This window comes from Athene cunicularia (genome assembly GCF_003259725.1).
Source record: "Athene cunicularia isolate RWA chromosome 4 unlocalized genomic scaffold, athCun1 chr4_part1, whole genome shotgun sequence".
NCBI classification, from domain to species: domain Eukaryota; kingdom Metazoa; phylum Chordata; class Aves; order Strigiformes; family Strigidae; genus Athene; species Athene cunicularia.
Genome location: NW_020799098.1, coordinates 3,438,024 through 3,460,655, shown reverse-complemented (window position 1 = coordinate 3,460,655; position 22,632 = coordinate 3,438,024). Strand labels below are relative to the sequence as shown.

The window sequence follows — 22,632 nt, the reverse complement described above, 5'->3', positions numbered from 1 at the left end:
TAAAAACCCTAAAGACCAGTACAACTGCTGCAATATTATTAGTGTCACAAACTACCCTCCTCACCTTTTTCTTTAACAAAAATCTCTCACCACTTTCTACAGGATATTTAAAACAAAGTAAAACATGAAGAAAGAGAAGCACTCACAAGATGCCCTTTGAGAGAGAAAAATATCTATGAGCTACATCAGCCCATTCTGTATATTATATTACTGGTATGTATCTATCAACAGAGTCGACAGGCAGTAATGGGAATATGTAGAGCTTCAATCATTCTGCACAAAGAATTTATAATATTTGTGTAACAGGGTATATTAATAACAAAAATATGTGGCCTGTCATGTTCGCAGTTATATATACTTCAAAAACAGGTCTGGCCTTTGCAGTTACAAATAATGGTCCAAACAGTGGCTGAGGATTGATGATAATGTAGATTTAATAAAGTGCTGAGACTCACAGATTTTAGCTTGATTGACAACAGAAGACTAACTTTTCAGTCTCCATATGGCACTTGAGCTTTCTACATGGCTTTACTGCTCATGATGAACCCAAGGAAACCTGATACACAGGTTACACAGGCAACCAAGCCAGCAACACAGGAAAGTCCCCAGCAAAGAGACCTAAAGCAACGAGATACCAGCCAACACCTGAAAACAGAAAATAACATTCCTAACTCCTCCTTACTTGTCCAAGCAAGCTTGAAATGATGTAGAAAGTTCTGTCTCCAGATATGACTGCCACATGGGGAAGAAAACAGATTTAGGTCACAGCCTGGACTTTCTTGTTCTTCATCCTAACGTACACACAATTAAACTATCTTTCCTGAATTCTTGATATGTGCCATAATGCATTTAAGAATATATCCTGGATGAGAACATATGTCTGTAAAGTGGCATTCATGTCAGGTTGGAAATAAACAATAGAACCAGGATACATCTTGAACAAACAAGTTAGAACTCTGTTGAATTCAGAAAATCCCAAATCACAGAATCAACTAGGTTGGAAAGAACCTTAAAGATCCTCCAGTCCAACCATTAACCCAGCACTGACCGTTCCCAACTCCCCCAGATCCCTCAGTGCTGGGTCAGCCCGACTCTTAAACCCCTCCAGGGATGGGGACTCCACCACCTCCCTGGGCAGCCCTTTGTGGCTCACAAAGAAAAGCTTATTGTATAGGGCATGGACCATATTATAAGATGAACTAACTGATCATAAGCAGTACTACATCAAGAATACATCTGATGTTTCCAGCTACTCTAAACAAGTGCTTCAGTTGTGCCAGAGAGGAATTCTCAAATAGAGCCCATCTACATTTCTATTAATGATAAAAACACTACCACAAACTTTTTCAATCCAAAACATTCCAGTAGTCAATAATATCATAGTGCGTCCACATGGAAGCAGAGTCCCTCAGTTAAAAAAGAAATTTTAAAAATTTTAAATACTGCAGGTTCATGGAAGCATTAGAAGAGATATTATGTGGTAGAACATACGAAGGAAGCAGATTTAAAAATATGGACTGAGTAGAAGACAGGAAAAAAAAAAAAAATATATAATGTTGTGCCTCATGCATGCATTTCCCTCAATTTTTTGAGCCAAATGCTTTTTCAGAACAGTAAAAAACTACCTGGCAATTAAAGTATTTCAAGCAGAGTAGTAAAAGCTTAATCGTTCTGCACCACGGAGTGCAGATACGTGTAATTCGCTGGGAAAAATTGAATAGGTTAATACATATCCCCTGGAAACAACTCAATATTCAGTATCCATTCAGTACACTGGATTCATTATGCTTCTACATGAATACCTTCTAATAAAAGAATTTACTATTAGCATAAGCAGATACAATACATTTTCATTACTACAGAGCAAAATGAAATGAATCAGGAAAATTAATTCCTGTTGCAAATCTCATTTCTCCAAAATCCTTCTCTGAAAACTTACAGTTTAACCATTTGTACAAGCAGGTGAGGTTTTAGAACAAGAAAGTGCACGTTTCATAATATGATGCTCACAAGCACAGGGCTAGCTTGGGACTTCACAGCTTGAAAGGTCAGTATATCATTGTGTATGCTAAGGATCATGAATTAATGTTGGAAGGTTGACTGACTCCCAGTCTGATCGTTGCTTTGAGAAGAGAATTACACTAGACCTGGACTTGGTGCAAGTGCCCACTAGTAAGTCAGAGAAACTACATGACCAGGTCTGTCAGGATGACAAAGTCAAGGATTCTGTTCCCCACCTCTCCATCTCAAATGCATGCTGACAGGCAAGATAATGGGTTTTTTTTGGGGGAAAGCAAACAAATAGAAAAACGAAATGTGGGCTGAGTATGCTACAAGTTGTCAAGAGCTTTCAATGTGGGGCAAGAGGTGGAAAAAAAAAAAAAACACTTCAAGTGTTGGATCGTGTGATGCATATATGCATGCAGGATAAGAGGGGCAGCCAAAGGAGCAGGTTACACGATAGCTGTGTAAGACCCCAAGTCAACACCCAAGTGTCCTCAGGCGTACGAAGGAACAAGGGGCTACACCAGGCTGCTGGTGAGCAATGGGCAAGGAGGCGGCACCACCCTGGCTTGGGTGCAGCACAGAGCTCTGCCACAGCTCTTCTGCTCCAGGATCCCCCACGTCAGGCCAAGGGACATGTCACATGACACTGCCAAGCCTTACATACCAAATATCACTGCTGTGGCAGGTGGTTTGGAAAAGGAGAGCAGACTGAGTGCAGTCTGAAGAGTCATGTCTTCAGTAACGTTTATCAGGTGAATAATTTTTTTTGGTTTATCTTCTTCCGCACTAACAGTTTCTTAAGTTAAAATTCAGCTGTATTTCTTGGTTTAAAATAGTATTTATAATGAATTCCATCTACTTTCACCTTTAAAACTAATTTCTGAAGAAAAACATTCACATAAAATAAGGTGCCAGGGTTACTTTGTGATGATTATGTTTTACTGCTGTGTACCCTTTTATTTATGTGCTATCAGCCAAGAGTGAAAATTTAACCAACTAGCCCATTGCTCCACTGTGACCCAACAAACTAAATGAGAATGAAAATTCTAGTACTGACTTCATTTAGGGTTTTAAAAAGACTTATTCTTAAAAAACAGATACCTACAAAAAGGAAAAATTTCTACTCAGCAGAGCAATATTGCTTGAGTATTCTTCAAAGGTTATCGGCACAATATTGAGCACAACTGTGCTGAATATGCTAAGCATGAGTTACATATGCTTAATACCCCCATTATACAGTAGTAAAAGGTGTGAGAAGTCTCACTGATGAGTACTGAATGACTGTAGTAGTACACAGAAATATACTGAATAAGACAAACTTCAGTGCATAAAGAGGAAAATATTAGCCTTCCCACTGGAAGAGACAAGTAGAAGACGACATTTCTTCACAATCTGAGCATTTGTGGCTCAGATGCATATTATTCAAGAACACCAACCACTTATGAGGTTGTGGGAAGACATACTAAAAATTAATTTCCCAAACAGGAAACTAAATATGGTAATTTAGACCGTGTGCTTAAGGCAAAACTGCAATACATTTCTAAATTTCTCTGGCTGAAAATGAATGTCTTGTTTAAAATATACCAAAAGCTCAGATTTCTCTAGTTCCGTACTACGGATTTTATAAAATATTCAAAGATTACTAAAATATTTAATTGGATCCATTCAAAGGTGCACATCCAACAAAATCAATATTCCAAAGAAATTAACATGGGGAGGTGGGAAAAAAAAAATATCCACATATCGGTGCCATGAATTCTTTGAACTGCAAATAAATCAGTCAATCTTCAGAAATACATGTTGAAGGGAAATGGAAGGAAAATTGCCATTGCTTTTCACAACGTGGATCTATTATAATTAGGTTCATTAACACCTCAAAGCAAAATCTTGTAATTAGCGTATTCTTTTTCGTAATCAAGATTATTTTGTAGCCTCTCTAACTTTTGCAGATTGATGACATACAGCAGATTAAGTTAATGAAAAATAAGAAAGCGAGTAAGATTTTTACATTGCTCTCAAGAATGAAGCTAAGACGGATTACAAACTTTAATATCCAAATTGCTTCCGAAGTCATTAAAGCATACATATTTAATCACACGGGTTGTGTATCTATTTTCCCTTTCTCCTGGCAAATCCGATCTAGGGCAGAAAACAAGCAATCCTGCTCCTGCTTCTACCCTGATTCATAAAGCAAGAAGTCTTCCAGTAAGTCTTTTCTTGGTTTTATAATTCCTGGTAGACCTAAATCATGTCTTTCAAAAACATATCCAGTTCTTAATCAAAGATTCTGGCAGCACTGACTTACCCACCATTCTAGGATAATTATTCCAGCTTATATTGTTATTTAGAATTTATTTATATTTACTTATCGCTTCTGTTTCCAGACAGAGGATTTTGTCAGATTAAGAAAACCCTTAACTACAAAACCAAACAAATTAAAAAAAAAAAAAAAAAAAAAAAAAAAAAAAAACACCAAACACAAAAACCCACACCCAAACTTTTTACTGATACATAAATGTCTACTGGTTAAGATCATAATAACTCTTAACTTACTACAGCCTACTCCCACGTAAGCACTTACTCCAAAATTCCTACCAAATACGTTTAATGTTGGGATGCCTTAATTTTAGGATGTGAATCCCATATTTGGATTTAGTTTAAATTAATTCTGGAATATTATTTACACTGTAAGTGCCACCAAAAATAGTCTTAAAATCTATACTGCCAGTTAATTTAAGACAATTTCTTTTTACTGATGAGCTGCATATAAATGGAAGTCTTCAGTCTGCCATTAAAAGACAAAACTCATACCATTCACATAATTCTCTGATCTCCTTCCAATTTGTCAACATCTTTTTTTTTGAGAATGTGGAAAGCTTCCAATGGTAATCTTACTAATGTTATGTTATAAGAATAATACTGCCTCACTAAATTTACTTTATACTCACCAGCTGATCCACTTAAGGATGATATTATGTTTTGCTACTATGAGCTGACATTCAGTTGGATATCATAACAGCTCTTTTGATGTTGCTGCTTAACAAACCATACCAACGCCTTGCTCACACACAAGATGTGACTGACATTATTTGTTGTTAATCCGTTCGATTCTCATTTGGTGATATTAAAAATATTTTTTTTTCAAGTTAACCCCCTGTTAAAGCACTCAATTACATTACAAAGATGTCCTAGACTTAGAACCATTCTATTTATATGAATTATTATATTAGCAGTTACATATGCTGCGATAATTTTGAAGTCTTTTAACAACTGGGAAAAGAATGTCAAACACTTTTAGTAAGTAAAAGTTTATGATACAAACCAGAATTTGCTTATCAACCAAAATGAAAATCTATTATTTCTTTTGTAACAAGGCCACCAGCTATTAACTACGCAATCATCTTTTAAAACACAAGCTGATATAACTATCTTGCTTTAATTAGCATTTGTGACATAAAAGGCTGTAATTTGCCAATACATTTCTTGACCGTGAGAATTTTTCAAAGTGACATGTCGCTCACAAGATATGCTGAAAAAAACCCAAACCATATAACTGCTTTTCAAGCAAACCAAAAAAACCAACTAAAAATGCAACTGAAGCCAATTTTCCCTCAAACCTTTGGATGTTTCCCCTTCTACAGCGATGACCCTGATTAAATGAACAGGATTGTTAAGAACCTGCTGAGTTGTACGTTTGAAGACAGAAAAAGGCTCAGCTCTGCTTCACTGCATCTTGCTGTACATCTTCAAGGACACAAGTAGAAGAAAGATATTACAATAATTATTCATATTAGTTTGATCTTCTTGCTCAGAGTTTGGAAGTCCCAGGCAAGAACACTGTTTTCTGAAAACTCTTAGATAAAACAGTTGTAAGAAAACCGTATGCAAGAAAAGAATACAGCTGGGAAAATGGATGGCCAAGTTTTAAAACTCCAGGCTGTACTATTTCAGGAGACAGGATGAAGACGATATCAGGGACTCACCCAGGCTTCAGCTGTGCAATTTCTTGCACAAATTCTTCCCTGATGAATGCCCTACGCTTATAGGAACGATTCATCCAAGTCCCTCCTTCCCGGATCTCTCCACTGCAATTCATTCATTCTTGCAATGGAAATGCAACTGGAAAACCTGTGACACTTCTCAATGTTTACTCTACCTTGATACTCAGCTATCTGCCTTTTCTTGTTATCGTTTGTATTGTATTTCTTCTCATTCAAGACACTAGTCCCATTCTGAGTCCACTCTAATTAGCCATGATGGAGGAAACATTTCAGCAGTTCTCTCTCTCCTGAAGTTCAAACTCAGGTTCATTGTAAGGACAACTGGTATCCCTGATAGCCAAGCAATGAGGTTTGGGGTTGAGTGGTTAACTTAGTGTGCACACATAAATCTCTGTTTCTACATGGTGTATGTCTTATTATCATTACATACATATTTATTCCCTGTGCCTATTCTCTTGGTTTGGCTTTGATGACAAGATGTCAGAAGCCTAAGCCCAAACAGAGAGTCCAACTTCAAGAATACAGATGGCTCCCAATTTGTGAGATCAGCTCTGTAGGTGGGAAAAAGCACCTGTCTTCTGCTCATCTAGTAGTAAAGAACATGACACAATGTACACGACTGCATCAGACAGTTTATTCATTCACTGTATTAGCAAAAACATGCAGCACATTCCTTCTCAGAACATACTCATTGCACTTCACTGCTTCATGAGGTCAGGCTACCTGTCAGACCGCAGAGTCAAAGCAGTAAATGCTCAAGCTAAACTGTGATCAAAATGGTTTTGTCAATACCACATAAAGTCAAAAACACTGTCTGGTAACCCTGAATCACTAAAAATGTGCTAATGATGAACAAGACTGAAGAGTCTCCAAACGGATGAAAAATCTAGAATTGAATACAAAGAATTACACAGTAGAGTAGGTTCATTCTAGCCATAAGCTCTTCCAGTCAACATTTACTGCACACCTATGATACTCATGCATAACTTCTGTTTCCACCTATGATACACCAGTAACAAATTTTCTCACCATCCTTCCACATTGGCTTGTGTGGCAGAACAGAAGAGAAAGTAGACATCGCATTGCATTGCTCTGAGTTTAATCACCATTATTCCATAAAAACAGAACATAGGAGTATCAGATGAACCCTAAAGCCCTCCAAGTCCTCATTCTCCCCCAGAAAATGCTAACCTGCATATGCATAAACTCAAAAGTACAACTACATACATAAACACCTTTAAACAGCAAATAAAATCACTGGGAGGCATAGACTGACAAGGTCCAGACCTTACAGGACACTACATACTATAAATAGTCAACAATTTTCAAAAACGGGAGAATAAAAATAGAAAAGATGAAATTTAGCTAAAGGTTCTCTTAGCCAGCACAAAAAGCCTCCATACTGAGAAGATCCCAACTAGAGCTGGCAGAGAGGCAAAGATGTTAGTAAATCTGATGACAAAGAAACAGTGCTGGCCAGAATGAAGCAAATGTTTCTTGAAGAATCTAATGGATGAAAAAACAAACCACCCTCAAGTAAATAGGTATCTACTAGATTTTAGTTCAGAAATTATTTTAAGCAATACATAGCATAATGTTGGAGAAAGTAAAGTGGATTCTGTTCCTATTCAATGGAGTAACTTCTTAAATAATGTTTAAACTTCAATTTCAGTTAGAAAAGAAAAATTCCATGTTCATTTTCTGATTGGATTCCGCTTCGACTCCCTGAAACAAATTGCCATCACCTAATTAGCCCATGCCAGAGAAGACTGATGTGCCATCCAACCTCCTGCACTCCCAGAAAAGCCACAGACCTGGGAGTGCTGTGATAGAGAGCTTAAACAGGAATTAACTTCACACTGGGAGAATAGTCTTGTACAAGTAAAACCAATTTAAAACAATATTGACCTTGTTGCATGGCTGAATTGAGCTCGAATGATCAAAAAAAAAGCCTTTATCATTCAATTTTGCATCAGATCCAACTTGAAGATGACTTCAGCTGCATCCAGCTATCAAATAGAAAAATTGCTCAAAAATTCTGAGCAATTACTAAAACAAGTGGAACGTGTATCACGCATACAGTGCTCCGTTACCAGTTGCTCAATTTTTCTCAAAATTGTTAGAAAAATGCATACACATTCACAAACCCTCCGAAAGGAAAACCATCTGTGTACGTGCATGGGTGTGGTTCAGCTGCAGCTCCCCGACAATAGTAAGCAATAATATATTTCCTGTGGAGAGTAGTTGGTGCATGAGATTTAGGGTTCAAATGCAATAACAGGGTTCACTGAATGTAAATAATATCCAGTTAGCTGGTACAGTTGGGCGTATATTTATATTTCTCATGGCAATATAGAAATTGGACCATTTTCCAAATACACTTCACAAGGGATTAGATTAGGCAAAAGCTCATGAGGTATAACATCAGCCATAATTATTATGATTTTCTAAATAAATTGCACTAATCACAACTATTTGGAATTTTATCTAATGATTTATTTTATAGATATAACTACTTAATTTTACTAAGTGATACTATATCAAAAAATGCAAAATTACTAATCAATTATTTTTGCCTGCTTTATGACATATTATTTCATTCTAAGCTACTGTAATGGGCAACTTACATTTACTGGGGGGAAAAAAAAAAAAACAAAAAAAACCCACAACATGCACTGCAATTGAGAATCATCTCTCCACAGCCAACCTAGGACAAAAAATATTTCATACTGAAGGAAAACACAGTCATGAAAAACCTGCTACAGGAACACTCACCAGTATTTGTGTTATTGTTAAAATTGTGTAATAATACATAATAGTCCAAAAATTTAAAGATGCTAAAAAACACGACAGCTCCATTAGTCTGATAAAAAGACACATTTATATAACAGCCACAATTCTATTTAAAATACCTGGGAAAAAGTAACAAGAAGACCGCTGACTGACATTAGAAAATTGAAATCTCATCATAAGAACAAATCTTATCTTCAAAAATTATATGAAAAGATGAACAAGTTGTGTATGTGTGTTCACACATGAGTACTTTTGTTGTCTTTCAAAAAACAATTGCTGGTTTATGATTGAGTTTTGGGTTGTTTGGCTTTTTTCTCTCTCCTTAACATATATCTCTTCTATTCATATTTCTATGTAATTATTACACAAATCCACAACAACAACAACAAAAGAAAAAAAACACAAACCACACAAAACAGTATTCCCTGAGTCATTATGGCCAACCTCCACAAGTGCTATTTTTCAGCTACACATAAAATATCATGTAGTGGCAGTTAAGCTTTTCCTAAAAATTTAATTTTCTTATGAAAATTATCTACAGTCCAACAAATAAAGTTGTAATCCTTTTTGGTTACTACGCATGAAGGCGAGAATAAGAGGCAGGAACCCTTGAGGATATATTTCAGTTATACATTTCCTTGTAAAGATTTCATAGAATTAAAAGATTTAAGATTTAGAGTAAAAGGTTAGCTGTTTTGTCAGAAGACAAAACTAACAATCAATACAATTACCTTATACTTTTAGCTAATTTATGACACTGAAGCCAGGAAAAAATAAAAAAATTAAAAAAAATATATTACTAATTCAATATTGTTGAAAACAGAAATTCTAATAAATTGTTCCATCATGTGTTTCTTATAAAATCTCTGTAAAGGTAATATGATAGAAGACGTGTGGCAGGGCATATCTGTTACTCTTTAAGCATGACAACAAGCACTGGGAAAATGGGTTCCTCAGCAAGCTCCAACATTCTTACATCTCTGACAGCCAGAGAAAGTTTTAATAAGTTTTTTAATTCAGGGCTTCCTAGACTAAATGCAGTTCTGTCATTTCTAATGCATTCTCATGATCAGCTAGCTAATGGATTATTTTTTGTTTGTTTGTTTTTGCCTCCAGCTCAGACAACTTTCCTGTCTTATAATTTCTCCTAAATCAATTCATAGGTTATCCATATTTTCTCATCTGGAACACTAAGGAGCTTGTCTAAAATTCAGTTTTAATGCACCATTCTCCTGACTCACCGAGGTGTTCTTTTTCAAACCCGCATCACATCTCTGTATTACTTCCCAAAATTTCAGTAGAAATCAGTGGATGCACCACTATTTGAAGGTCTGTCACTCATGTGCCTATATATACACTGAGTTCAGAACCTTATTACACACCCCCACACACAGAGATACAAAAGGCTTGATTATCATTTTTTGAGCCCAAAGACTTATATACAAACATTTCTGGTTATTCAAGTATTCTCCAAAATCATACACAGCTTGGAGAACAAGAGGATACTCTAAATATTCAAGTGCAAATGCCAAAATAAAACACGAATTTGTCTTGGTGGTGCTAGAAATGGCAGAACCAGAATAGTTTTGGCTGTGTGGGACCTCAGGGTGTCATCTACTCCAAACTCCTGGACAAAGAAGGGCTGCCTTCAAAGTCAGATCAGGTTGATCACAACTTGTGCAGCACGGTTCTGTTGCATTTTGTGGCCATTAAATCTCTCTCTTCTATCCAGCCACCTAGTTTTTTATGTCTTACAGAAGAACTTCACATCTCTGTGATTTCCGTGTTAAGCAGCTCTTATGAATCTACAGTGGACTTCAGAGTTCAAACTGAACAGGGATTAAATATTTATGTGTTTATTTATTTGTCAAGATAAACTTTCAAATGAGATGTTCTCCGTAGGAAGGAAAGCGCTTTGAAACTTTTTAAGGAGATTCAAATGTTTGCATGTGGAATGTGCGCATGGTACCTTGTGGAGGTAGTCACTGCACAGGCAGATTGCAATCTAAGCCCACACAGAGGCAAACGAGATACTATTCTTGCCTTGACCAGACCGAATATGCAATTTTAATCAGAAAAAGCAAAAAGCCTTTAAACCGGGATGGTCGTTAACTTATCTGAGAAAAACAGAAAGAGCAGCTGAATAACTTAAGCTAAAAATGCACCAGATAAACACAATCTGAAGGTAGCACATTTCCCATCACTTGAAACTTTCGTGATTACGTTTGTGTGGCTCAGAACAACATGCTGTAGTCAAACATAAGTTAGTGGATTCAAAGTAGAGCACAGCATGTAAAACTACTTATTTCTCTAATTAAAAAAAAAAAATTACGTGTTCAAAAAGGGGGTTTTATATGTCTGTACTATCTAGAAACCTATGAAATGAAGAAATCAGAATGGAAATATTCATAAATGTTGAATAAAATAATAGCCCAACATTTCTCTAGCCCCTCTTGACCGTACTTTATTTTCTCTAGTCTTGACAAACTGCTAAAATAGAAATAGACTGTTCTTCATAAAAAAAAAAAAAAAAAAAAAAAAAATCCCTGTCCTGTAGTTCAATTTGTAATTTCTTTATTTATAGTTTTTGAAGTGTGCTATCAAACATAAATCTAGCTAAAACAAAAGTTAACACAAGCAACTTGAGAAACTATGAAACTACAACGGTACTTCCACTTCTTGGATAAAGTATTCTCTTTTCTGGGCGAGGTGTTGGAAAAATAAAACAAAAGGAAAGGAAAACATGAAATTCACTCACGGAAGACTCAGTAATTTGCTCTTTTCACAGCAGATCATGGTTCACAGCAGTTTCACTTCCTACACCAACACCAGGATCAGAATAGCAGAGCTCATAACCTTGTGTTCGGTTGGCATCAAAAGGAATTTGGGAATTTAGTCCATCTTCCATAACAACAAAATCATCAAGGTTCATAATGTAAGCTAATTGCCATGTTATCAGCAGCTATTAGAAATGAAACATGAGCCTGTAAATTTGTGTATATTGTTGGAGTTTCGTGTCCAAAAATAATTTGTAGAAAGAGAAAAATAATTCTCTTCAAAAAGAAAGAAGAATAGGTGTAATTTCTTTGAAAGGTGACTCCTGTACGGAGCATAGGAACCATACAGACACATCATTTTTGAGGAATTAAAGAACTAGTGTTTTATAGTTTATCTCTGTTTTATTCCGAGAACAAAAACATCAAGTCTGGTCTCACACTCAGATGAAGGCCTACATTTCTGTCCAGCGGATCAACCTCAAGATCCACAATGTCTACAAGGAAATTGTTAGTTACAGGTGGATGGGACAGATAAGGTTAGCTGGGTTTGATTTTTAATGCAATGACCATTCCTACAAGAAAAACTACTTGTGTGTATATTTTAAATAATGGGGCTACCCATCTTGAAGCTTGCTAGAAGAAAATTACGTAACCTGTTTCCCATTATTAATGGCAACTCAGGGACAGAATGGCACCAAGCCACGGACTCAGCAAATCGCACTGACAGTGACAGAACTTCGAAGTCTACCATCATATTTCTCTGGACCACACAGCTCCTGCCCCTGTGTATGCACACACAGCACGGGGACATTTGTACCGACACAGGAAACATGGATGTGCATAAATATATAAAGATTTTTCTCTGACAATAAATAAACTGGTCTACCTGATTAAAAGCTGGATAACACTATTATATACACTATACATGTTACCTAACATCACTTTCATTTTGCTCTTATAATATTGGACAAATGTTTTCACTTCTAATAGCAAATCTTACTCAGTTGAAAGGTAATTGGTTAAGCATATACTCCCAACTGATCACAGCATCAAATGAAGCAGGTTTGAAGTTTCTTTATTTGGCTTGGTTGGTTTTGCTTGTTTTTAACATGAACCTTTCTTCCATGGTATAATAACAAACCAAGAAAATGTACTCAGATCCCTGCCTTAAATTTAATGTTTCATGAATTTCTAAACTGCTTTTACAAGACAAACATAAGTAAATAGTTGTTTCTACTGTATTCCCACTCACACTTTGAGGTTATAAATTATTTAGAACAAGAACTTCTAAATATGTTTGAACAGAGATTTCCACTAGATATCACGAACAAAAAGTATTCAAGTTTTTATTATCAAAGTTTATTAAGGTAATTATGTAAAATGAGTAAATATAGCATCAGGCTAAAGGAATAAGCAAAGAAAATTGAAGATACTTGCCTGGGTAACAAGTGGCTCCAATAGCCTCTCTACTGTGAGAGTCCTGATTTCCAAACTTTTGGGGTCCCATTTCAAAATGATAGGTGACGTTGCAGAAGTCATACTCCCTACAACAGACAAAATTACAACATCCATTAAAATTATTAGTGTAATATCCAAATACTGCATATAATTTATTTAGGGAATAGCATATGTGCTGCTCCCATTCACATATAAAAAACTTCTCCATAACCTTACTAGTGTTCCTCAACTCCCCAGAACTCCCAGGTGCCACATCCACTGACTGCTTAAACATTTATATGCAGAATTTTTTTATCTCCTATACACCTTAAGAATAGATACCCTATCATGCAGCATACGTGTTATGTTGGGTGTACGTGTCAAGGTTTTGGCTGCGGGGGGCTGCAAGGTGGGCTTTGTCAGAAGAGGCCAGGAGCTGCCCCATGCTGGATCGACTGGACCCACCACAGGACATAGCTGAGCCCATCTGTGATGGTGTCACACCTCTGGGAAAACACATTTAAGAGAGGACAAAACGCTGCCTGGCAGCGTGAGAAATGAGGTAAAGAAAGCGTGAGAAACAATCCCACAGACGCCAAGGTCAGAGGAGGAGGGGGAGGAGGTGCTCCAGGCACCAGAGCAGAGAAGACCACGGTGAGGCAGCCCATGGAGGGCCACCCTGGAGCAGATATTAGTGCATGGGCCATGTAGTACCCAACACTACAGCAGACAGGTATGTCCTGAAGGAAGCGCATCCCACGGAGAGATCACACAGCAGCAGGTTTATCCTGAAGGACCGCAGCCCACATAGAGGGCCCACGCTGGAGCAGGGGAAAAGCGTTGAGGAAGGAGCATCAGAGAGAAACTTTATGAACTGACTGCAACCTCCGTTCCCCATTCCCCCTGCAATGCTCGCAGCAGGAGAGGCAATGAAGACAAAGAGTCAGGAGTGAAGGGGTGAGGTGAAGCCTGTTTTGCCCATGATGCTAACTGGTAAATGATCACCCTCTCTTTATGTCCACTTACAAGGTTTTCATCCTATTTTCTGCCCCCATCCAGTTGAAGATGTGCAGTGATAGAGCGGCTTGGTGGGCACTTGGTAGCCAGTAATGGTCAGCCCACCAACACATGGAACACAACCAATTCAAGAAGCCTGTTCAGCTTTTCAAGTAAAACTTCACAGTATTCATGATTTTGAAATTTTGCACCAAAACCAGTACTACTCATTTGAAAAAGGATTTTCCAGACCATCTTATTCTTAAAAAGCTTAAACATGGTGTAAACCAAAGGCAACAGCAAGTTGCTGTCATTTTATTTGCCATTTCAGATTTTCATGAAATTTTCAAGGCAGTTGCCTTCATTTTTGAAATTTCTGATACAGAAAAATCCAGCTTTCAGGTTGCCAGGTTGTGAGAGACATACAATGCTCCCCACTGAGCTGGAAAGTGATATAAGTATTTGCTGACAAGCAATGCCACACATATACTAACTTGGCCATTAAAAAAAAAAGACAGAAATTTTCATAAAAAATATGTTCATTTAAAAATATGTTCATCTTTTAAAACAAATAAAACAAAAAATTAGAAGCTCCATATACCTCAAACTCTATGAGAACTCTAGCAGGGAAATGCAAACCAATAATATCATATTGTACATTGCGTGAGATCCAAATCAAGCCCTCTGTATATAATATCCTAAATGTTTTAAATTGTTTTCTCAAAAAAAACTCTGTTTATCTGACAGGCTAATTTCAGTAATAAAAAACAAAAACAAAACAAAATCACAATTCAGTGAACAAAAAATCAAAAGTTCAGCTAGAGGTCCTTGCATAACAATCCACTTAAAGCTTAATTCAATCAGGTATGTATTCAGTACTTAGCAACATTATCCAGTATATACAAAATTAGTTCTACTGCTTTATTCAGGAGAATGTCTTGACTAATTAATATCACTCAAAAATTAACAGGCTAATAAGTCTATGCAAAATTTATTCACAGTCTGCAAAAGCTTTTCACTGTGTTACTTGCAGACAACTTAAAACTCGAAAAGAGAGGCGTATCAGAACTCCCTAATCAATGCATTTATAAATCACACACATAAAACCAGCCCTCAGCCTCCTCTCATTTGCAAACATTTGGGGGCAGAATTATCCGATAATATCTAGTGTGTGCTAAAATTGCTATTATTCAGTTTCCACTCCTCTGCAAAAAATCATTAGGCTTCATGTTTTACAGTGCTGAAAACACCCATACATGTGATTAAGGAAAACTATGAGACAGTCTCTAGTTGCTGTAAACATGGTTAATGTGGGAGCTATCCTCATTTTTCCAGCAGACAATGTCTAAGTGTCTTTATATAAAAAAAAAAGAAACAGGTTCTGAAAGATGGTTGCTACTCCAGTTGGCCTCCGTGTTCAAAAAATGTTTTAACTAGACAATTATTCTAGTCAATAATTTATGATTTATGATATTTTTAAATGTGTCAGATATTGTTTCTTTCTAATAAGAACAATTTTCTTCACTCTTAATATGGGTACTCACACACCTCTCCTTATAGAAAAAATGTATTCAAAGCTGTAATATAGTCTAAAGTCTACAAAAGCAAACTAATTTCAGCAGATGGCAATAGTGTGGGTAACACAAAAGATAGCCTGGATGACCAGTTGTTTCAATTAGACTATGACCTCAGTTTCAACCTTTACTAAGTAATAGAAAAAAAAAAAACAACGTTCTTCAAAATTCAATATGAAAGGGTGAGAAATGTTTTCACCTCTAAAAAGGATACATACAAGGAAAAGACTTATTAAAAACCTCAAAGTTTTTCATTTGCAGTAAAATCTACCCCACAAAAGTAAAATTAAAAAGTCAAATTAGTGCATTTTCCTCGACATTTCTCCAGCTGCTGTCACAACAGCAATTTTAAATGACAAAAGACTAAGAAGAAGTTACCTGCCCAAGCGTATGTATGTGAATAGATGGAATATTTCTTCCTTGACATTTCTACAATGATCTTCCCAGACTGAACAGGTGAATGGGGACTGCTCAGCTGGATAAAGGCAAGGATGCTAACTGTATCTTACGACCATTTGACCACGTATATCCCCAAACTATTAGCTTTAAATACTTCACTGAAAACATAAATTCTTTCATAGCTTATACCTGGCTTGGGGTTGTGCAGTACCTATGAGGAAGATAACCTGTGTGAGCTAAGGTTAATGGCATCCCATAACAGTTTTCATATAAGGATCAAAGTGTATTACGATAGACAGAAGAAAACGGTAGTAGCTATAAGTAAAAGAAATCCCTTTTCCTATTACTTTCTAGACAAGACATATCCACTATTTTCTTACATAGCTTAATTTTGTTGCTTTCCCTTGGAGTTTGCAACTTCTTGTCATTTTTTTTTTTTTTTTTAAATGCTCAGAACATACCTGGAAAACAATCTCTTCTTTATTCAAAAAGTGAAATTAGGTTTCTCATCTAAGTTCCAACCTCTGTAATTTAGAAAAACGTACCAATTTTTCTTTGGGGTAAATCTCACTGAATTATAATTCACATGCTGGTTTTATGATTGCAGAATTAAGAAAACATTTTTAGAACTTCAGCTAAACTTCAGCTAAACATAATCTCTGTTGCTTATATGTCTTATCAACTGGCAGACTGTGATCATTAACTGAATTTGAAATTTGATATTATTAAACAGGGAAAATACATTAATAACACTGTAATAATACTGCTAAAGAAGTGTACAGATGACTAGCTCCACACTTTTTCACAAATATATTTAAGGAAATCTATGACCTAACTGTGCTTTTTCTTCCTTGAGGACGTGACAAAATATGTCTGTCTCTTGGTTTCAAGCTTTTAGTTTTTTCTGAAATACAGCAGTACAGAAATGTCTCTACCCAGCCCAGCAACTCTCCTTCAGTGTGAACATTTGTTTATGCAGTCTGTCTTCAAAGCCTATCTGTAAAGAAAGTAAGTATTCACTTTAGTCAACAAATTATTAGAGTGGATTCCTATATTAGAGCAAAAATCCATGTTAGTGGAATTCTTCATTAACATAAGTCGCCAAAAATCTAACCCCCACAACCACCATTGCCATCAACATTTTCACACAGCAGAATTTTACTTTTTGGGACCAAACCCAAGCTATTCTGCACGTGAAATTACTTGTTTGTCTATCACGCAACAACGTACTGTTTCCTTCTACAAAAGATCTGCTTTCCTTGTGATTTACACAGATGTTCATGGTGCAAAGCCGCTCACAAGTGACAGTGCATCTTATCTCTACGCTGCACCATAAACATAACAGAAAAAAATATTTTAACTCTACAGGACCAAAAGCAAAATTTGATGAAGCAAACTGATAATTATTTTTAGAAATATAAACACTGCCAGACTAGAACAGGCCTCCAGTTGTTGGTCCAGTTCACATCTGCAACGCAGAACACTGCAGACATGAAAGAAAGATGCTAAACATTTCATAATGAATAAAGGAAAAACCCATTCTACCTGATTCATAGCAAATCTGTAGGATTAATCTGATGGCAATATTAGATTGGCAATACTGGCTGCACAACTCTGTACTTCCAATGTATATTTTCTACTAGAAGGCAAAAAAGGATCTTCACTGGTAAGAAAGATGCCCAGCAAGGTAGAAAGCCCGTAAGTGGAGGGGAAGCAAAAGGCAAAAGAATAATTTAACCCTTGTTTCCAAATACTAAATGTATAATAGCCCTAATATATCAAGAGATTTATATGGACTAAAAAAAAATAAATTATGCTTTACAAATTTTTCTCCCAGCTTGGCTTACAGTCCCTACATCCAGACCAATGAGGCACCCCAAACATGCTTTAAACTGGCCTGATCTTCCACAGTGGAGAGGTCAGTTCAGCTCTCCCTGCACGTTTCTATCCCTTGCACTTCGTAAGTGTGTAAGAACATAACCTGGTTGAACACTAACTAAACCAGCAGAAGAAAACCAAGTTTTCAGTTCCCTGCCTGACTTTGGAGCCACGTGCGTGATAGCACCAGGAACAAGTAAATCTCCAAATAGTGCAGCAGAGGTGAAGGGGAGGACAGAACTGCTTTTTCAGCAGCAGCACGGACAGAAACTTGTTTAAGATGACTGAGAAAGTGAACGACAGACAGCCTGCGCTTTCTTGGTTTGCATCCTTAAGATTGAGAACCATGTCAAAACAAACACCTCTCTACACAGAGACAGACTTTATGTGAAGAATATGGAATTCCTTACAGCAGGATACACAATCACTTGAGACAGATACAGGAAAATTCTGACTGACTTCACAGACGCATTTATATGCTTCACTGGGAGCTAGAAATCTAAATACTTGAATGGTTTTACACTTGAGAATGCCTACGGAGTATAACAGCGTGACATTAGAGATGTACAAGCCAGCTCTGAATTACCTCATATGGGTACAGAGTAGGCTGAAGCACACAACTAACCAGCTCAGACATTAGAAATACCAGTAGCACACCCAGTCCTAGAAACCCCACCACTTGGCTGATCTGGCTGGCAGAGGACTGCACTGATACCTGGTGGTATAAATAGCTGAGATTCTGCTGTTACCTTACATTTATCTTCAATATTATTTAGCCAGATGAATGTGAGCCAGAGTGTGCCCAGGGGGCCAAGGAGGCCAACGGCATCCTGGCTGGTGTCAGCACTGGTGTGGCCAGCAGGGACAGGGAAGGGATCTGAGCCCTGGGCTCGGCACTGGGGAGGCCGCCCCTCGCTGAGGGGGTTCAGTTCTGGGCCCCTCACCCCAAAAAGGCCATTGAATGACTCGAGCGTGGCCAGAGAAGGGCAACGGAGCTGGGGCAGGGTCTGGAGCACAGGTCTGCTGGGGAGCGGCTGGGGGAACTGGGGGGGTTCAGTCTGGAGAAGAGGAGGCTGAGGGGAGACCTCCTGGCCCTCGGCAACTCCCTGCCAGGAGGGGGCAGAGAGGGGGGATGAGTCTCTGGAGCCAAGGCCCCAGCGCCAGGCCCCGAGGGAATGGCCTCAAGCTGCCCAGGGCAGGGTCAGGCTGGCTCTGAGGAAGGATTTCTGTGCAGAAGGGGCTGTTGGGCGTTGGAATGGGCTGCCCAGGGCAGGGGGGAGTCCCCGGGATCCCTGGAGGGGTTGAAGAGTCGGGCTGAGCCAGCGCTGAGGGATCTGGGGGAGTTGGGAACGGTCAGGGGGAGGGTCATGGTGGGGCTGGAGGAGCTGCAAGGGCTTTTCCAACCGAGATAATTCTGTGAATACTGAGTAATGCAGATGTACTTTTTGACCTGAGTAAAGTGCTGTTGTAAGATCTCTGATACTCAAGGGAGCCTGGTTTCCAACACTATTCTCAATCCATTTGCCCATGATCAGTCTCTACTAATACAAGAATACAAGTAGAGACAGAAGGACAGAGAGAAGAATGAGCACATAACAATTGCAAAAAAGGGGAAAAAAAGAGAAAATGATAATAAGATAGAGACTATCAATAAGGAGTAAGAAAGCAATGAAAAAAAGGAATAAAAACATCCATTTCTTCAGGTAAAAGAACCTATCATTAGTCAATGACAGCCCAGTACAGCCTCCAGCAGATCAGGGTGAAACGATCAGAGTTGACATGGGCAGTTCCCATCATCTTTCCTAATAAAAGGAGAAATATGAAAGAAAGATATTTTATATATATATATATTTTTTTTTTTTTTTTTTTTTTTTTTTTTTTTAAAAAAAAAAGGAACAGGATGTTTTGGAGGAATATCCATCTCCACATGTTCAAACAACAAGTTTTTGACATAATTGGTTTTTTTTCTCTTCTTTCCTAAAACTTTGGCATTTAAAAATAAGGCAAAATAAACCTTTAGGTCCTACTCCCAAGCTTAACCACGCAGAGAATTTTTAATTCGAGCTTTACTAAGTTCTCAACTTCTTTTGGATTCACAGCCCTCTCCCCTTCTGCGAACCCTCCACCTCCACTTTGCGTTGAGATTCTGGTCTGGCCTCCACAAAACAAAGTTCTTAAATGGAAGCAGCCCATTTTGCACTCCGACTTGTAGCCAATAAGCCATTGCTAAGGAGGAAAAAGGCCTTACAAGGGGAGGATTACTCTGGTAACAAAGACAGTGGGACTGTGACCATGCAGTGCCCTGACCCAGAAACAGGAAAGCTATAAAAAGGCAATGGCTGAGTCATTCACACTTTTCAGTCACATTAACCAGCTCAGTCTTGGAGGTAACTGCCTACACCAAGACCTGACTGAGCCGGAAGGGCAAATTGCCTTCAGAAATCAAAGAGGCCAGGAAGAACTCACAGGAAAGGTGCAAACTGCAGTGTAAGGGTCAGCGTGGTGGAACAGAAAGGTTCCACCTACACCCACCCGCATGACCTGCTTCCTCTTCTGCTTTAACTAAAATCAGTGATAATATGCTTCAAAATTCCGTGCAAAGACTATTTGTGTGCAATGACCAAATTTTTTTTATATCTACTATATGGCTTAGAAAAATAATTCTATTTTAAAGGCTTACACATCCACGGCTACGGGCTATCTGTCTGGACGCTCACATCAGTATTGCCTGAGTTGCTCAGGAGGAACATGGTCCCACGATGTGCCAGTGGTTGTACAAACCTACATCCCATTCGGTCCAGAACATCTTTGAGTTGCATCCAGTCCATCAAAGGCCCACTTCAGAAGGTTTAACAAAATATAAAATGAATTTGAGGACAATCTGTGGTCACTGGGACAACAAGCTGGACTATGAATTCAACTCTCAGGTGGAGTTTACTATGTAGAAGATCCTCACTCTAGGACAATGTTAGATACAATAACCCACTTCTTAAAACACCTAAAAATCTAATGATAGGTTCTCCATGACTAACCTGGTGAGGGCTATCAGTAGGAAGGATGAAATCTAGGGGAAGTTTCATACTTGTTGACTCTAACAAACACTAGCAGTAGAATTGCTTGATGTAAAATGTAATTTACTCCAAGATGAGCAAGCAATGAAAAATCTTGAGAACTATTTTCAACAGCCATACATAAAAGTCCTATCTTCAAATGCTTTATCTTGCATTATTCATAAGAACTCGCAAGGTAGGGGATTTTCTTAAAATGCTTAGTGAAATTGAAGATTTTAAGGAACCCATACCAAAAGGGAGCCCAAGCTGCAGCAAAGGATTGCCAAGTCACATCTGTACAACCCCAGATTTTTCCACAAATCGCTTTGTATTCACACAGCTCTTCAGTACCTCCTAATAAAAGTCTTCTCACAGAGTTCTGGACGTGATCAAAGCCTCTGAGCTCACTGCTGCTGGGATGCTGCTTCACATAGGGTCATACTGCAAGCCCAGGGAAACCAAATTATTTTAAATCAGGTCCTTGGTGCAAGATCCTACATGCTGCATTCTCCCTCCAGCATATTTCCCCCCAAATGACAGCAAAATTCTACACATAGCAAAATAATACCCGTATAAGACATTTACATTATTGTAAATATGACCAATTTACATAAATGTCCATCCTTCTTAATAATAAAACCATAACTTTTCAAAGTTCTTAGCAAGTTCTGTTCCTTCTTAAGGAAACATCAATCTCATGTCTTGCAGAAAAAATTTAAACTTTTATACACTAAATCTATTTAACCTCTTGCTATTTTTATTCACTGTACTAAATTGTCATTAGTAATATCAGCTTACATTTTATAAGAGCAGAGAAGTACTACACATTTGGTTTAAACATACGCATGTTTGCTCCCCTTGTGACACAGAATTTGTATCTCAAATTCCAACAGTTCTTCAAAAAAAAGGTTCTTGAATTTGGCTGTAACCATGACTTTGAAAACTTCTGCACGTAGGGGTCATCCTTTCATTGAAAGTATCCTTGACACGATTCCGCATACTTCGAAACTACAATTAACATGACCTCTATTTCCCGGCAGATTTTCTTCACTTCTCTGAAGGAGAACGCTTTACTCCACAAGATCAACAATTGATACCTTCAAATGAAACAATTTACTTTTTTTTTTTTTTTCCCCCCTATGGAGATTGAAAGCTTCAAGGTTTGTGGGTTTTTTTGCGTTTTTTTTTTGGTTTGGTTGGCTTTTGAAAGAGACTATTTCTCTGCTAGTTTCACTACAGCAGCCATACTGCTAGTATCATCTCCACCCGTCTTTCTCCTTCATTAAGTTTTAAATTATCTATTAATTATTTTAATTAAGATTTTTTTTGCTCTTGTTCCTACAGATGCAACATTATTTTCCTGCACTGAACAGAATCTTTTCGTTATCTGAACTACAGATACAACCAGCCCAAAGCTTGTACAATTTCACTGTGACATACTGAATGACAAGTCTCTCCTCGCCCTTGCAAAGCCTACGAGCTTCCCTACTACAGAGAAGGAGCTGTTCCATTTTCCAACTCCATAATTAACACATCAAACAGGATTGTTTTCAAACACAGCCCTGTGGGAGCACAGTTGACATTTTCCTTGGCAATTAATATTAAGGGCCATTAATAACTCTTCTGAACATTCCCACCAACTCCTAGATGCAAACATTGCCTCGTTGCTGGTATCTGCATTTGTTCATCTGTTCATCAATTGCCTCTGAGAAATTCATAA

The 22,632-nt window shown here is 37.7% G+C and overlaps 1 protein-coding gene across 2 annotated transcripts in view; it reads right to left on the bottom strand.

Annotated features, from left to right (window-relative positions):
* Positions 1 to 22,632, bottom strand: part of CTNNA2 (catenin alpha 2) — a 494,091-nt gene that overhangs the window by 438,072 nt on the left and 33,387 nt on the right. Inside the window, exon 2 of one of the 2 annotated variants that reach the window (XM_026846640.1) lies at positions 13,016 to 13,122. In XM_026846640.1, the coding sequence (XP_026702441.1) occupies positions 13,016 to 13,117 (102 nt within the window). In that variant the 5' untranslated portion in view covers positions 13,118 to 13,122. Of the gene's footprint in view, positions 1 to 13,015; positions 13,151 to 22,632 lie in introns of those variants that run through there. The other variant, XM_026846641.1, reaches the window with a different exon arrangement.